Source organism: Amblyraja radiata, chromosome 3 (assembly GCF_010909765.2).
Source record: "Amblyraja radiata isolate CabotCenter1 chromosome 3, sAmbRad1.1.pri, whole genome shotgun sequence".
NCBI lineage: Eukaryota > Metazoa > Chordata > Chondrichthyes > Rajiformes > Rajidae > Amblyraja > Amblyraja radiata.
Window position 1 is genome coordinate 39,231,596 of NC_045958.1, and position 18,797 is coordinate 39,250,392.

General features: G+C 41.0%; 1 protein-coding gene across 2 annotated transcripts in view; it reads right to left on the reverse strand.

The window, feature by feature from the left end:
• The window catches only part of ubqln1 (ubiquilin 1), a 33,907-nt gene extending 16,141 nt beyond the window's left edge, over positions 1-17,766 (reverse strand). The window contains exons 1-4 of one of the 2 annotated variants that reach the window (XM_033017629.1): positions 17,359-17,766; positions 5,316-5,467; positions 1,683-1,774; positions 171-433 (exon numbers count right to left, since the gene is read on the reverse strand). In XM_033017629.1, coding sequence (XP_032873520.1) covers positions 171-433; positions 1,683-1,774; positions 5,316-5,467; positions 17,359-17,457 — 606 coding nt within the window. In that variant the 5' untranslated portion in view covers positions 17,458-17,766. The remainder of the gene's footprint in view (positions 1-170; positions 434-1,682; positions 1,775-5,315; positions 5,468-17,358) is intronic. The other variant, XM_033017628.1, reaches the window with a different exon arrangement.
• Between the last annotated feature and the right edge of the window lie 1,031 nt (positions 17,767-18,797).

Below are 18,797 nucleotides of genomic sequence, written 5' to 3' on the forward strand. Positions count from 1 at the left end.
AACCAGTGGCAACTTGAGGTGGGAACTTCAAACAGATCCCTATTGTGCCCCATGCAGGAATACATCTATCCACCTCACTCCTGGAACTCACCTCAGACTCCCACACCCACAAGGGTCTGTTTATATAAACAGGAAATAAATCTGATTTGTTGATTTCCTTCTGAACTTACCTGTCTCATTATGTCCGGGTTGTTGAGCATGTGACTAATCTCTGGGTTTCGCTGGATCAGTTGCTGCATCTGTGGGTTAGTCACAATTAACTGTCTCATCATCTCTGGGTTTGACAGCATGTTCTGCACAAATGGGTTTTCCATGATCTGCGACATCATCTCTGGATTCGACATTAGCTGACGTTGCATCTGATTTTGTAACTCCATAAAATTGGATGAATTTAATCCCAAGCTGCTCAAACCTGCAAGTCCTCCTAATCCACCTAGATCACAATATATTATGATTACTGATCATATCATATCAATGCTTCATGTAAGTAATTCAACACAAAATAATAAAATAACCTTTTAAAACACAAGTTCCATCCTTTGCCACAAGTCTCCAGTAAGGGGAACGGTTAATAATATTTGTTTGCTGGAAGCTCCAGCATGCATCAATAGCAGGTAAGGTTTGGTTTCAGTTGAAGTTCAGAGGTAATCGTACTCCAGATTTATATACAAAAAAAGTTTAAAACCTCCCACCCCAAAATCATGGAAAGATATGCAAAATGTCTATTAGAACAGGAGGAATGAAAAGGATAAATAAAAATAAATATGCATTTGGAGCCATAATGCAGTCAAGCATTTTCTTCCAATTTATACCTCATTCCCTCAAATCTCATCAACTGAATTCAGATTACATACACACTATTTATTGACTAAAGTGGCCCAAAGTCTACTTGCATGTCCCTGCTACAATATGTCCTCAATTATTTTTTAAGAAGCTATGGTGGTTTTTCCTCTGTGATAGCAAGGGGTGTTGCATGCGTACGCATGTGCGTGTGATGTTGGAAGAGCAAGGAGGTGGTTTAAACAAACTACTGTGGCTCTGTGATCCTATCCTGGTGCCAATATGATGCACATTATGTTCTTTTCTTGGTAATCAATAAAATAGTAACCAATCTCTTTGGTATTCTGGGGAACATTTGGTAAATATTAGTTTACATTATGAGGTTGTGACTCATACTGGTTTTAACTAACTAGCATCAGCTTCAGAGTGATTGAAATGGTAACCTTTTAAGGGCTAGCAATAGCTTCTCTGTGCAACACCTTAATGGATATGACCACAAGACTCCACCTTGAACTTCTGCGTCCGTTTTATTTTGCAACAGGTAGCAATTGCACCGATGGAGACATCACTAATTTGTCAGCCCTGGTTCTGAGTTCAATGATTATGGGCTCATGTCCTGTACATTGATTGTTGAGGATGGGCTGCGAAAAATTAATCTCAGATGTGCCTTTTTGACATACCCACCACCTGCTCAGACTGTGTAAAGGCCCAATACAAACACTTTGATAAGCTTGTTCCTTCATGTGAAAAGTTATGTATATTCCATGCCAACATTAGTGCATAGAGTGTACATTTAGAAATGCGTATCAGGACAGGAGTGCTAAACAAATTCTCAGTACTCAAATAACAGATAAGTAGCTCAGTTGATTATCAGTTTGAAGGTTGATTAACAAAACAATTACCGAGGCTGGTGGTCGAGCCGGTGCTGCTGGAAGATGCTGAAGTGGCAGCAGTGTTCCCTTGGCTGTCAGGTTGGCTCTGTTGGTCTGGAGGTCTGCACAACAAAAATAGGAACATTTTAGAGATTTTACTGCAATTTTTTAAGGCAATGATTAAAGCACAGTATGCTCAAATATGTATATCAAAGTTACTTAAATACTCAATCTGAACATCAGGCATACCAGGTCAAGTAAAATATACAAGTGAAGCTCTCCCCATTTTGTACCTCAGCCCAACATCAGAAATGCAACTGTTTTGTTTTAAATAGGACACTATGCCAATTTTCCATTCCATAGCATGAAACCTCGTGTGAGATTGCAAACTGATTGCCATAATTATAACTAACCGTGTACCCAAGTTAATGACTGATTTTTTACAGAGAACATTCTATTTAGTTAAAGGTCAGGATGAATGGTTCATGTCAGCTGCTTTTAAAAAAATTGGGAAATTGATGCAAGAACGAAAGCCAGTTATGATGATCTATAGTGGTGGAACCAGATTCAACAATACATTTCAGAAATGAAATGGACAAACAGCACATGAAAAGGTAACAGAGTAACAGAAAAACAGGACCAAGTGGAAGGCTACAATTAAGTGCAGGCATAGGCACTTATGTTCTGCTTCATTATTGTATATTAGCACCAGCAGCAAGTCTGAGGAATGGCAAGTAATCAGAAGAAACTGTTTCATAGTGCAAAGATGCTGCAGAAATTTTAACGTCTCCACATCGCATCTCCTGTTTTTAAGATGAAAATGCACAGCAGCTTTCAATTTTATGTTGCCCACTCATGTATTTGAGGTGACTCTTAGGTCCCCGTGTCTTTATTGCATGCAACCTGTGCTGTATCAATTTTATTTCATTATGCATGGAGTGGATGAAGAAAACCCATTTACCTCAACATAAATTTCTAAATTGATTTCAATTTCTAAAATTGCCTAGTTTCAGAAAAGTTTCCAAGAGGTTGGAAAATAGCAAATATAATTCCATTATTCAAAGCAAGGATAGAAACAAAAAGCTGGTAATATAGGTCCGTTAACATAACAATTGCCAGCGAGAAAATGCTAGCTCTTAAAGACATTATTATGAACTTTAAGTGCCCTGTTAATCAGGCAAAGTAAAAATAGTTTTGAGAAAGGAAAATTATATCAACCAATTTATTGGGGTTCTTTGAACATGAAACATGATTAAAAGGAAGCTGATGAATGTACTATATTTAAACTTCCAGGCATTTGATAAAATGCTACATTAAAGATTATTGTGGAAAATAAAAGCTCCTTGTCTAGGAGATAACATATCGGCATGCATAGAAGATAGTATGGTTAACAGGATTTATAAATTTATAATAAACATTTATAATTGTCTTCAATGAATGCACCAAAGCTATGATTACTATACTTGCTTATGACACAAAGATAAATATAAAAGTCATAAAGAGGACATTTAGAGACTACAAGGGAAAAATACAGGTAGGTTAAATGAGCGGGCAAATTAGGTTATGTGGGAAAATGTGAAACGGTCTATTTTGACAGGGTAAATACAAAGAGCATATTATCTAAATAGTGACAGATTGCAGAGCTATGAGATTCAGAGGGATCGGGATGTCCTAATGCACTTTTCACACAGGTAAAGCAAGTAATTAGAAAAGCTATTGGAATATTATCATTTGAGGCTAAGGGAACTTAATACAAACTAAGGACTTTATTTGCTTGCGTAGTATCTTTTTCAGCATTCCCTCAAGATCAAGGACAACTTTCTTCCCCTCCAGTTTTGTGGGTTATAAGGGAGCACATGGGGCCAGCATGGGAATCAGAGATGGAGGTGGAAGTGGCTGACAGGTAGTGCAAGATAGTGCACCATCCACGGCTAATGCAGAGTTTTGTGCGCTCCCATCCACAGCTGAGGTTCTCAATGCCATCATGAATCCTCTTTCTACACTTCGAGGAGTCATGGAACAGTGGTCCTCAAAAGTCAAGGAAAATTGAACACATTAACCCTTTTCTTAATCCAACTTATTAGCGCATCCCTTGACAGAGCTGAGACTAGAATGTCAGCTTCAGGGATCTGGTGTCAGGCAAACAAATGTGGCCTGCCTGAATTAGCTGACCAAGTATAACTAGGGTTACAACGCTGGGGATGTTGGTCAAGGGCAGTGCTTCTTAAACTGGTGAATGGTTCACCCAAGAGCGAATGAAATTATTTTGGGGTGAATTAAACTAGAGGGGTGAATGAAGGGTGAATGACTTAATTTATTCAGACATTTATATATTATTTTCTGTACTTAAAAAAGGCATTGCCATTAAAGTGGTTAGTAAGCACATTGGTTTTAATGGCAGTGGAGTTGGAAATTTGATATGTTTTTTTCTCTCTACCTAATTTTCTAATTTCAAAGTAGCAGGATATTTCCCAAATTTGTTCAAAAAGTTGAATAAAATAAACACTTAAGAAATGAGTTAATTTATGTTTTTTGCTCATGTGACAAAATAAAATATATATAAAATTATACACAAGGGAGAATAAGACGAAAATTACCAAAAAACATAAGAAAATTTAGTTGAGGGTGAATGAAAGTTTGCGATATACTCAAGGGTGAATGACACTGAAATAGTTAAGAAGCACGGGTCTAGGGGATAAATTTGGTTCACTTACCATTCCAGTGAATTTGGAAAATTTTGCAGGGGCATAATTGTGTGGCTTTTTTTAGAATGGCATGAGATGCCTACTGTAAGTTGGTGAGGCTAAATCTGGAATATTGTATACAATTAAAAAAATGTAAAGTAAAGATGTTAATGCTTTGAAGCAGTGTAGGTGTTTCTAGAGTAATAGCTGGAATGGACAGGGGTTGGCATCAGAGGAAATGTTCCACACGCTAGACTTGTATCCACTAGAGTTTACAGGAATGGAAGGTATTTGACGGAAACACAGATTCTGAGGTTTGGCAGGGCCGATGTGGGGTTGATATTGCCTCTCGAGGGAAAAGCTAAAGATTAGGAATCAAATTTTCTAACAAAAATGGGTTACATATAAAATAGATCGGGTACTTTTTTTTGTCACTCAAAAGGTTGCGAACCTTTGGAACTCTGCTTTCATCGGACGTTGAATTTATTAAGGCAGTTACATGGATTATTGTAATCAAACACGCAAAATCTTACCAGGATTGCAAAATTGGAATACTGTGTCTAAAATCAGATCAACCATGATCTTATTGAATAGTAGAATTGGTTCAAGGTGTCATTTGGCCTATTTCCGTTCCTAATTTATATGTGCATTATGTCCTGTGAACCAAATCTAATAGGAATTTGATTCTAAAGCAAGCAATAACAAAATTAACTTATTTTAAAACCCCTTTTATCACAATTATATTACAAAAGCGTAAATGCTTGAAATTTAAAACAAAACAGAAAATGCTGCAAATATTCAGGCAAAATCTGTAGAGAGAGAGATGAACAGAGTTAACATTTCAGGTCAATCTTTCTCAGTAACTGTCACTGAGATGAAATATTAAATGTTTCTCTCTCAAAAGATGAGCCTTTGAGTATTTGCAATATTTTTTTTTTTTACTGCATTCTCTTTGCTTTGGCTTGCAAATATGCATTACCTGCTTTGAGTTTTGATTACCAGATGAACTGTGAGTCCATCCTGTATTCCATGCTGGGCAAGTGTATCTGGGTCTTTAAGGATCTTTCCAGCAAATATTAATACAAGCAGCTCTGGCTGTGTCTTGAATCGCTTGGCTATATCTTCCTTGAACTGTTTAAAATTAAAAAAAAGAATGTTACTATATTACTCTTGTACTGTCCCTGGATATCTTTACACAGAAGAAACCAAGTATGCAAACTCAGTAAAGTACATTCAGAGATCACGATCAATAAGGCAGGGATCACAGCATATTACACCAAATAATCAATAATTTGCAAATAAAGTCAACAGACGTTACACAGAAAGGATTGTCATAAGAGAGCCTTTCATTCACAAGTAAAAAAATTCAGATGCTGAAAATCTGAAATAACAGGGAATGCAGGAATTCCTAGGTCAGGCAACATCTGTGGAGAGTATGGTTAAATGCTAACTGACCTGTACACTACACCCAGGATATTTTGTTTTCATTTCACCCTTAACCTCACATCTCATTGGTGGTCTTCATCAGATCATGTGATAGGAGTAGAATTAGGCCATTCGGCCCATCAAGTCTGCTCCGCCATTCAATCATGGCTGATCTACCTATCTCTCCCTCCCAACCCCATTCTCCTGCTTTCTCCCCATAACCTCTGACACCAGCACTAATCAAGAATCAAGATTTAGGCTGTTTTGTTTCATGACCATCATGGGGTAGTCATTCTATCAATGCAAAAGGCATCATTAAATGTACACCTGCTGCTGTGTAGTCAGATCTGCCAGTCTGGATCCTGACCAGAAGTGCCCTGTCTAATTTCACGATTTCATCCAGAAAACTAATTTTTGTGTATTTTATTGCTAAAGAAGACACTATTTAATCCAACATATTGGTCTAAAAATATGGCTAATTACAAATGCATTACTATAGAGACTTTCACCTCCAAATCACGATGAATATCATGTAAATCTAGTAACCTAAACTATATTAGGTGCTACTGGCTCTACTTCAAATACAACCCAGCAAGTCAATTGCTGAGGTGGCATTTGGACAAATATTGTTTGCAGTGATAAAGTTTGAAGGGATGGATTATATTTTGTTGCTGCTGCATTGTAAGTTATGTATTCCTCTTCTATTCTGTTTGCACCATTACCCCCAAATCACCAGGTGATAAAAGCCTCTGCTACATTACTAAATGCAGCTAAAATGCATAAACATTCCAGGCATTCCATTCCAGGATTAAACTGCAAAATTTGCAGTCAGTTCCTCAATACTGGAATAACCATGTAAATAATGTGAACATTGCTCATACGTTTACCATTTAAAATCCTAAAAGTGAAATAAAGAGAAAAAAAAATTTGCCTGACAATATTTCCCCTCAACCAATGTTTGTGCCCCACAAAACAAACATACTTTACATAACTAGATACCTCTGCATCCACCACAAAAGCGTTCATCCATCCATCAACCTTCACAGTAGACAATCAAATTCGCGAAATGCCACAACAATTCAAAAAATCTCATTTTGAAAAAAAGGTTACAAACTCCAACATTAAATATTTGGCCCCAATTTTAACTAAAATACTATTTTCTATATTTTATCCACTCCAGTGAACTAAATATAACATTACACAACAGAATCCCATTATATTGTCTTGCATATTTCTCTTAGACATATCCAGCACTTTCAGATTGTCTCTAAAATGAAACAAATCTCCTCTGCAGTGAATTCTACTGCATTGTTATTTGCATTTTCGGGAAAACATTTGTTTCCGAATACACAGGAAATTGTGCCCCCCCCCCCCATGTTTTAAAAGCGATTTCCGCCCATGTTAACAGAATGAATCTTACATTAATCTGTTTCATTGCTTTCCAATTCTAATGAAAGGTATTTGACCTGAAATGTTAAGTTTTCCCCCTTCTATAGATGTTAAATTGCAAAGTTTATCTAGCATTTCTGCTTAGATGGCACACAAAATCTCCGTTTTGTTTACCGCTAGGATTTTTTCGCCACCTTACTCACCGTTCTCCTCTCCTCCAAGCGCACCAAGTTTTGTTCCGATCGGTGGAAGATTACAAAAGTTATGAAGGTTTCAAAAAACGTGAGATCAGCAGATTGGTCTTCTCGCATGTCAATCACCATGAAGGTAGCGCACCTTCCGGCACTCGCTGGAGACTAAATCCCCGGAGGCGGGGCTGAGTCCACAAGTGCTGATTGAGTCCGCAAGAGTGGTAGGGAAAGCCGCTGTGTGGAGTCGGGAAAGCCGCTGTGTGGAGTCGGGAAAGCCGCTGTGTGGAGTCGGGAAAGCCGCTGTGTGGAGTCGGGAAAGCCGCTGTGTGGAGTCGGACAAGCCGCTGTGTGGAGTCGGACAAGCCGCTGTGTGGAGTCGGGAAAGCCGCTGTGTGGAGTCGGGAAAGCCGCTGTGTGGAGTCGGGAAAGCCACTGTGTGGAGTCGGGAAAGCCGCTGTGTGGAGTCGGGAAAGCCGCTGTGTGGAGTCGGGAAAGCCGCTGTGTGGAGTCGGGAAAGCCGCTGTGTGGTGCCGCGGCTGGTGGCTGCTGAGTGGAGTCCCAGCCCCCACACACCCCCTTCCCCCCCTCTCCACACACCCACCCTTTACCCCTCCCCGTTCCTCCCCCCTCACCCCAACCCCTCCCCCACACATCACCCACTCCCCCCCACCCCCCTCCCCAACGCCACCCACAAAATTAGTTAACACTATTAAAGTCATGAATATAAAATTAAAGATCCAGTCAAGGAACTGTTGGTGCTGGTTTACAAAAAAAAGTTCTGGAGTAACTCAGCAGGTCAGGTAGCGTCTCTGGAGGACATGGATAAGCGATATTTCAAGTTGGAACCCTTCTTCATTCTGAAAAGGGGCCCCTAACCCAAAACATCACCTCTCCATGTACTCCTGAAATGTTGCCTGACCCGCTGAGTTCTTCCAGCACCTTGTATTTTTTTTAAACTAACAATCTCCCACAAACCAATAAAGTAAAAAATAAAAATGAAAGTGACAGGCTAGTGTAGATTGAAGAACACACTAAAACCTTCACAGATTATACTGATTGCCATTAAACTGCACTTCAAAGTTAAATAGACAATAGGTGCAGGAGTAGGCCATTCGGCCCTTCGAGCCAGGGCCGAATGGCGGCGGCTGATCATCCCCAATCAGTACCCCGTTCCTGCCTTCTCCCCATATCCCCTGACTCCGCTATCTTTAAGAGCTCTATCTAGCTTTCCTTTGAAAATACCCCGAGAACCAGCCTCCACCACCCTCTGAGGCAGAGAATTCCACAGACTCACAACTCTCTGTGAGAAAAAGTGTTTACTCGTCTCCGTTCTAAATGGCTTACCCCTTATTCTTAAACTGTGGCCCCTGGTTCTGGACTCCCCCAACATCGGGAACATGTTTCCTGCCTCCAGCGTGTCCAAACCCTTAACAATCTTATATGTTTTAATAAGAACCCTCTCATCCTTCTAAACTCCAGAGTGTACAAGCTCAGCCGCTCCATTCTCTCAGCATATAACAATAATTGATTATAAAGCAAAAGATTGTGCCCAATATATAAAGCAGCCAAAAATAAGGTTCCAGTATTTCACAAAAACTGCTCTTAGATCCACACACCATCTCACTTGACAAAATGTTACACATCAAGCATTCCATAATTTTTTTTAAATTATTCACACCACCTACTACCGTAAATATCATAACACAAAATGAGAATTAGAGGATACTATTACACCAAAAATACCAATCGCTTGCGCCAAACTAGCCACAGAAATCTTTTTTTTAAAATTATACCAGCAATGAGCTTATGATCTTTATTCGTAACCCTCTTATTCTTAATTACATTGTAGAAAACCATCATTTTGTGCATTTATATCCAGTTTGGAAATTTCATTGGAAAATTAATCAGACACACTTCACCAATTTCTCGGAACTTCTATAGTTCTGAACTCTGAACGGTTATCCTCTAATTTTAACAAGCAGAGTGCATAATAGCTTAATGCAAATTATTTGCAGGATAGGTTCAAGGGGGTAAACTCCAATAACCGGCAAACATAGACAATAAAAACAGAAAAGGCTGGGTTAGTCAGCATCCATGATGAGAAAATCAGAGTAAATATTTTACTTGATGACCTTTCATTAGTCTTTATATTTAACATTTACTCACTCGTAAAAACATTGAAAACTTTTACAGAGAACTTGGACAAACATAACCAAGTTAATCTGGGGTCAAGCATAACATTTAGAAATACTTAACATCTGAATTAGAGGCCTGTCAGCATAACTGGGAAAATCTGAGAGAGTTTAAATTATTCATCAGAATGGAATAGATTAGGGGAACAGAAGGAAACAGTATAGATTTTTTAAGATCAAGAACTGAATTTTTGAAAAGCATTCATAATCAATGAAGACAGCATATTTGCTGCAGTGACATGAATTAAAAAAAAAACTATTTTACAAAGTCTCGCCTAGCAGACATACCAGAAAAGTGGCAAATGAAAAATTGGTTCATTGACAAGTAAAGGCGAATGGTTGATGGAACACGAACTGGCAAATGCTGTTTGCCATGAGATACAATGTGTGTAAGGGCTCTGATCCCTTGCTTTCTAGTATATCAAAGGTTTCAACTAAATGATAGGGCACATGAATTTGTAACAGATTCAAAAATTAATCGTATGGTTGTCAATGAGGAAGAAGTTTGTAAACGAGGAAAGATATCTTTGGATTGGGTCTGTGCATACAAAGTTGGGAAATAGAATTCAATGTATTATTCAAATGGTAGGAAAAGGAGCACAAAGACCTTGAAACACAGGCCTCAAGGTTCCCCAAAGTAAGACGGGTACATAAATTGCTTAAAAGGACTTGTGAATTGCTAATATTTATTGGACTAGATGGAACTAAGAGAAGTGAGATTGAGCTTCAACTATGTAAAACACCAGTTGTGCCAGCTGGAGTACTAGACTGTCATGGTCACCACATTAGATGTGATAGCACGAGAGAGTATGCAAGGGAGATTAACAAGAATGCTGAAAGGCTAGAGAATTTTAGTCAGTAGGAAAGATTGACAAAGCTGTGCTTGTTTACTTGAGCCAAAGGGTCAATTGAATTATGGCATAAAAATTTATGGAAGACTTATACAAAGTGAGTCAGAAAATCCTGTTCACTTTAAAAATCTTAAACAGATTTAAGGCGATTGACGGACGGATGAGAGGAAAAAGATGAGAGAATTCCCTCTGCACATTTGAAACCTTGTTTTCAATTCAATCACCTGAACAAATATGTGGTGGTTTAATGCAAATGAAAAACAATGAACTTCATATTTTCCAAACAATGATAATTCTCTATGTATAGGTTACACAATGAATAGCTAATTTAGCCCCATTGTTCCTGAAATGCCACTCAATAAAATTACAACTGATCTTTTCCATGAATGCCATTTCCCTGCACTAACTCCATGTCCAGATTCCCTTAACATCCAACTGTCCATTGATCGGTCTTCAATACACTAAGTGACTGAGCTTGTACAGCCTTCTTGGATTCCAAAGGCTTGCTCTCACTGGGTGAAGTAATAACTTCTCATCTCCGTCTTGATCCTTGTTTCAGACTATGACCCCTGGTTCTAACAATCTAGCCACCATATTATGCCTTGGAAGAATTCTGTACGTTTCAATGAAATCATCTATTATTCTCCCAAAATCAAAGCAAATCATATGAGGAAAGATTGGAAAGACTGGGCTTTATTCACTGGAATTTAAAAGGATGAGAGGATATCTTATATAGAAACATATAAAATTATAAAAGGACTGGACAGGCTAGATGCAGGAAAAATGGTCCCAATGTTGTGTAGTGTTAACAAATTTGTGTTAAGTACGTAGAATGTATGTAGCGGGTACGTCGGAGCTCGGGACGTCTCTTAGCGGCTCGTAACGCTAACGGCAGGTACTCGGGAAACGCGGTGAGCTCGTGAAGTTTTTTCAACATGTTGAAAAACGTCCATGAGAGCCCCGAGTACCTACGAGCGTCTTTTACCGTAATTCTCCGAGTTCGAATCAGGGGAAACTCGGGAGAACTCTTGAATTACCTCGTGCAGTGGGACAGGCTCTCAAGAATAAAGGGAAGGCCATTTAAAACTGAGATGAGAAAAAACGTTTTCACCCAGAGTTGTGAATTTGTGGAATTCTCTGCCACAGAAGGCAGTAGAGGCCAATTCACGGGATGAATTTAAAAGAGAGTTAGATAGAGCTCTAGGGGCTAGCGGAATCAAAAGATATGGGGAGAAGGCAGGCACAGGTTACTGATTGTGGATGGTCAGCCATGATCACAATGAATGGCTGGCTCAAAGGGCCATATGGCCTCCTCCTATACCTATTTTCTATGTCCAGTTTGCCTAATTTCTCCTCAGAATTCACACTTACCATTTCAGGAATCAATCTGCTGAAGAAAGACAAAATGCTGAAGTAACTCAGTGGGTCAGGCAGTATCCTGAAGAACATGGATACGTGACATTTTGAGTTGGGAGCCTTCTTCAGCCAAGTGTCTTCCCTTGGTAAACCAGCATCTGCAGTTCCTTGCTTCTTCATCAATCTGCTGAACCTCAACTGCGCTTAAACTGCAAAAAACCTTCCTTAGAGAAACCAGACCTGTACGCAATATTCCAGACAAATTCTCTCCAGAGTAAGACTTCATTTACAGACTTTTTTCCCCCAGTAGAGGCCAACATACCATTTGCCTTCCCAGCTGCTTACCTTGTCGACAAGTTAACTTTCAGTGATTCGTGGGCAAGGACTCCAGGTCCCTCAGAACCTCAATCACTCAATAGCTGCTCGGTGTTTGTATTTCACAAAGTAGATGAGGTCACTTTTTTCACGTTATATTTAATGAATCATGTTCTTGCCCATTCACCTACCCCATTTCTCTCACCAAAGTCTAGCTGCGTTTACTCCCAGCCCCACACTAATTCCAAATTCCTCAGCAGACAAATCCATTATCTGTGATTTCCTCATACAATTTGCTAATAAAGATCGTGAACAGCTGCAGCTCGGTACCAATCCTCACAGCTCCTCACTTGTGACAGTTTCTCAAACCAAAATTATTTGCTTATTTCTAATCCTTTTACTGTCTGATAACCAATCAGCAGTCCTCGCCAGCACATTTCCCCAATAATGTGCACTCTTAGTTTTATTAAATAATCTTGTATAACATTATTGAAAGTACAAATACACCACATCAATCTGCCGCTTATTCATTCTACTTGATTCAAATTCAAAAAGCCTCAAGATTTATAGAAAGTAAATTCCCTTTCATAAATCCTTGCTAACATTCCACAAACGTATTATTATTTTCTGTGTGCCTTCACTAATAGATTCCCCCACTATTGGTATCAGGGCCCTGTTCTGAAGCTCCCAGTTTTCCCTCTCCCTTCTTAAATACAGGAATTACATTTGCCTTTGGGAAACTATGGAATTATAGAAGACGACAACCATGCTGTCCAAGATGGCTACCTGAGCTAGGTCCATTCCACGTGTTTGCTCAAATTCCTTTACATTTATATACCTGTTCAAATGCCTCCACCACTTCCCTCTGGCAGCACATTCTACATACTCCCACCCCATGTGAAGAAGTTTCCCCTCGTTCCCATTAATCCTTCCCCTCTTGCTTTAAATTTTTGCCCTCGAGTTCCAATCCTGGGAAAAAGTCTATGGCCATTCACCTTACCTATGCCATTCATGATTTTATACACCTCTCACCCCTCAGCCTCTGAGAAAGAAAGTCCCGACCTATGCAATCTCTCCTTATAACACAAACCTTCCAACCCCATCAACATCCTTTTGAATCGTTGCTGCACCTTTTCCAGCTTAATGACAGCATTCCTATAGCTCGGCAACTGGAACAGCATACTATACTTCAAGTGCAGCCTCACAAACACCTTGTACAGTTGCAACATGACTTCCTAACTTTTGTATCAATGTCCTGCCCGTTGCATCAAAACCTGGATTGACAACCTGAACGTCCAGGAACGAAGGAGACTAGTAGGTGGTAGGTACTGTCTGTACCGACGTACAGGTACCGACTTTCCCACCATCGAATAGGAGGCGCTGCCTTAAAAACACAGCCAATATCAAACCACCCTGGCGAAGGTCTGATTTTGCTCCTGCCATTGGAAAAGTGGTACAACAGCCTGAAAAACATAACTGCCTGCTGTAAGAACACTTCTTCCCAGCAACCATCAGATTCTTGAACACTACACAACACTAACCTCAACAATTATGATCTTCTGAGGACTTCGGTTATGTTTGCAGGATTATGGTCTTGACTCTTTGGATCCCTTCTAAACTTCTTACCTCTCAACTTAAACTTATGCCTTCTTGTCTTAGACAAACCCACCAGGAAAAAAATAATGTTGCTATCTACTTAATCTATCCCTCTCAAATGTTTACATCTCTCTCTCTCTCTCTCTCTCTCTCTCTTTAGCCACCCCTCAGCCTCCACTATTTCAGGGAAGAGAAACCCTATCTATTCAGCTTCTCCTCATAACTGAGTGAGAGAATGGATGGAGAGAGTGAAGCATAATATACAGAATTGAATACAAGACCGACAAAATTTCAACATTAGAAAGCACTTGGAAGTCTTATATGGGATGAAAGTGTTTACATAACCTCAGGAAAGTTACTTGAAAATATATCAAGACTAATTCTGCACACTGGTAGTGTCTGCACACTTCTAGTCAACAATAGTCCTTTTAATAACACTGATTCACTTGATTTGATGCTTGGTGAAGATTTAAGCATGTATCACAATTAATTTTGAATTTGTTTTATCAGAAAACTTTTTTAAAACAAGTTTCTATACAATTTATAATAGTCATATTTTAAAATTAGCAGTTGAAATCATGAAACATGGAAAATAATTTATATATCAAAACATTAGAAGACCACAGCAAACTGTACAATTTGTCCTATAGTCTAAATATCATTACAATATACAAGTTCTCAAACTTCACAAAAGCAGGGAGAGATCACAATCAATAATTGAAAATGTGCTTGTTTAGTACAAATTACAGTTTAGATTTTCGAATACATTGGTGCAATAAAGAGTATATCGTCTCAGTTAAACACATGGATATTATGACTCAGATCCAACTCATTCAACTTTCAGCATTCAAAAAGCACACTGGAAGTCCAGAATAATCCTGCCTGTTCATGTGCCCTTCCAGGTATCATAGGACAAAAGCATTTTGACAATGAGCTGTTGAGGAATTAACAAGCTACGTTTTGGAAGACTCTCCATTTGTGTAGTTGAATAGGTTAGATGATCACATAGGCACTGATGCTATGTACGTCTGACAACATGGTCTAAGCCGCGTGGTACCCCACCAAATGTGTTAGGTATTATTCTGATAAATCATACAGGTTTGGCTCAGGCCAGACCCCATCAAGCCAGGTCATGTCAGCACTGCTCAGCAATTCATCCAGGTCGGGAAGATTTGCTCAGCTCTTCATCAATATTTGCCATCTAATCTTTAGCCAGATGAAATTGTTAAATAAATGTCAACAGCGTTTTCAGTCTACACTAATAACTGAATGATGTTTCCAATTCTGCTATATTTTAGCAGCACAGTAACTGTTCAATTATAAATAGGTAAATATTTTCTGCTCCTCACATACTGTATAATGGAATAATACAGTATACTGTATAACTAGAAATTATATTCCCCAACCTGATTCATTTAGGGAGTACATGGCTACCATTTAACTAATCGAGTCATAGATTTTGATATAGCATGGAAACAGGCCCTTAGGCCCAACTTGCCCATGCCAACAAAGATAACCCATTTACACATAGAAACATAGAAATTAGGTGCAGGAGTAGGTCCCACCTGCCTACGTTTGGCCCGTATCCCTCTAAACCATTCTTATCCATATGCCCATCCAAATGCCTTTTATAATACTGCCTCAACTACCTCCCCGGCAGGTCATTTCATACACCTACCACCATCTGTGGAGTACAAATAGTTTGCTAGATTCTACCTTCGATTTAAACCAGCATCTGCAGTTCTTAGATAGCTTGCTAGATTATCAATTTAGACACATCTGTTCAAATAATGACATATTGTTGATTGCTTCATTTAAACCAAATTTAAAACTTTCTGAAAAAGATCTTGCAAGAGATTGGGATTTTAACTTGCCTGAAATACACACATTTCATGCAAGAACATTACAAGCGAATATTGTACCTAATTTTCAGTTTTATTCTCTCACTTTGGGCCACAATCACATATTATCCTGTTCTGACAAAGTTGCATTTCCATTGCCCTATGTCTAGGTCTAACCGTTTTGCCATTTTGTACTATATCTGCACATTTCTACCTTACTGTGAAATATTTTGACCTCCCTCATTACTTTGATAAATCTCAAAAATCTTTCCAGCTACCTCGGGGCACTCAACTTTCCAACTACATCCTTCTCTTCGACAAATGTTGAGAGGCTACTGTACCTCAGATGCTCTATGGGAATGAAATCAACATAACAATTAAAATCTTCTACAGTAACTGCTGGCAGACTCCACAAGCACATGTTGTCAAGCTGGGAATGGTACAGAGAAGATTTACAAGGATGTTGCCAGGACTAGAGGGTCTGGGCCATGGGGAGGTTGAGTAGGCTGCGACTCTATTCCTTGGAACGCAGGATGAGGGGTGATCTGAAAAAAGTGTATAAAATCCTGAGGGGAATAAATCAGGTAGATGCACAGTCTTTTGCCCAGAGTAGGTGAATCGAGGACCAGATGACACAGCTTTAAGGTGAAGGGGAAAAGATTTAATAGGAATCTGAGGGGGTAACTTTTTCCACACAAGGGGTGGTGGGTGTATAGAACAAGCTACCAGAAGAGGTAGTTGAGACAGGGACTATCCCAACATTTAAGAAACAGTTAGACAGGTACATGGACAGGACAGGTTTGGAGGGATATGGACTAAACGCGGGCAGATGGGACATGTTGGTCGGTGTGGGCAAGTTGGGCCGAAGGGTCTGTTTCCACATTGTATCACTCTATAACACAGAACTAAGGTCCAGAAAAGTAAAATGTAATTTGAGGCGAGCAGTTATTAAATGTAGGCAGATCGAACATATTTCCTTGACACGGCTGTAGTTCGTGCCGTAATCTTGCTTTGATCTACACTGGGAACTGTTAATATCAATCCACACTAGAAACCTGCCTCGTCAAATCACGCTTAGAATATCACTAAATTATCCAAGTATGATATACATGTTTAAAATCACCATTAAGGCGTAAACACTGTTTACTACTCTGATCGTCCCCGACCCTTGAACTGTTGGGAGAGCAGGAGGATGTCACGATGACGCTGTTTAAAGTCTGGAATGACACAGCGTGACTGCATGTTCCGCGCTCTTCATTTTTCCATCTCTGCGGGACAAAACGCCTGGAAATCACCACCCTCAAGATTAAAAACTGGGCCGTCTGTCCGCACAGCCGTGCGTCGCGGCTGCTGACAGAGGGACCGGGGGCCACACTGGCCCGGCTCTTAGCCACCGGCCTGGCTCGGCCCGGCCCGCACTCCCGGGAGGGCGAACGACATGATGGCCCGGCTGAACTGCTCTGGACCAAAGATCCTCTAGTATCTTTGCTCTGGACGGCCCGCATGGCAGGCAGTCAGTCAGTCGGGGCTGGTGACGAGGGGGAGGGGGGGTGGTGACACGGGCCCACCTCGGGCAATGTGGGGACCGCTCTGGGAGTGAGGGGGGGGGGGTGACACGGGCCCACCTCGGGCAATGTGGGGACCGCTCTGGGAGTGAGGGGGGGGGGGGGGTGACACGGGCCCACCTCGGGCAATGTGGGGACCGCTCTGGGAGTGGGGTGGGGGTGGGGGGGTGACACGGGCCCACCTCGGGCAATGTGGGGACCGCTCTGGGAGTGGGGTGGGGGGGGGGAGGCTCCGATCCGTCCGCGGGCCGAGCATCGAGCCGCGCGCCCTCCGTTTACCCGCTGCCCTCGCGCCACTCGCCTCTTTAACGGTGCACTCTGGCGCGAGCTCGAACTCCTCTTTGTCTTTGGGAGTCTTGACGGTGACGCGGATGTCCGCGCGCGCCGCGCTCTCCGCCATCCCGGAGCCGCCGCCGCCGCCGCACCTCAGCCGCCGTCACCCGTCAGCAGCCGCCCCCCCGTTCACAACCCGCACACGCCGCCACCGCCACTCGTCAGCCGCCACCGCCACCGGCCAGCTTCCTCATCGCAGCGCGGCACCACGGGAAGTCCGCGGGGGCAGGCCGGCAGGGGGAAGGGGCGGGACCACTCCTCCCAAACACCGCCTGGAAAATTTAAAAAATATTGACGGCGGGGCGATAGCGGCCGGGGAGACTTTTTAAATGATATTTATTTCTCAAAGGCTGACTCGGCTGGTTTATGACGTTACATCCAAACGGCGATGACGCAATGGAAGGAGGAAGATGCCAGAACCGGAAGCTGGAGTAGAGGCTGCCGGGAGAGAGGCGCAGCCGGGCAGAGCAAAGATCTTATAGCCAAGAGCAAAGATTGGCCAAGAGTCAGGAATGTCCTATTGTCACATGTCCCAGGTACCACTATCTACAACAAAATATGTACACATAGTACTGTAAATAATACAGTAACCGAGAAAAAAGGTTCAGAGTGAGTATGTATGTGTGTGTATATATATATACACACTCATGTATACCAAGAGTTAAGTCGAGTATTATTGTCATATGTCCAGGGCTGCCAACATCGGGTGAAAGTTGAGAGTGAGAAATTGCGAGGGAGTGTAACGACCGAGGGAGGGGAGGGTGTGGGAGGGGGGTGTCCCCCCTCCCATGGTAGGGAGCTTTCACATTTTTCAGCTTGAAATTGTGCAATCTAGTGCATACCGAGTCTTTTAACTTACACTTGTATGCAACATTTATGCTTTAAATTGGATTAGGTATGAATATGGTTAGGCTAAATTGCATTCCTAATTACAATCCACAGTAGAGCCAGGCTCTGATCAACAGGTGCAGCACATGAATGACTATTCATGTCTGGAAATCAGATTATAATTCATGCTGTTATGCATATATATATAGAGAAAAAATACAGAGAAACATGGCAAGAGTCGGACTTCCATCACTGTTCTGCACAAATAAATCAAACCTTACCCTTTGACTATAGAAACAAGACGAAAATAATGCCGCATATTCAATCATATATGGTTCAATGGAATTAAGATATATATGGAAAACATATATATGGAAACAGGCCCTTCAGCCCATCAAGTCCACACCGACCAGCAATCTATCATACACCAGTTCCATGCTACATGCCAGGGACAATTTACGGAAAATTAACCTACAAACCTGCACTTCTTTCGGATGTGGGAGAAACCGGAATATCCAGAGAAAACCCATGTAGTAGTAAGGCAGCAACTCTACCACTGCGCCACCGTGCCACCCCATT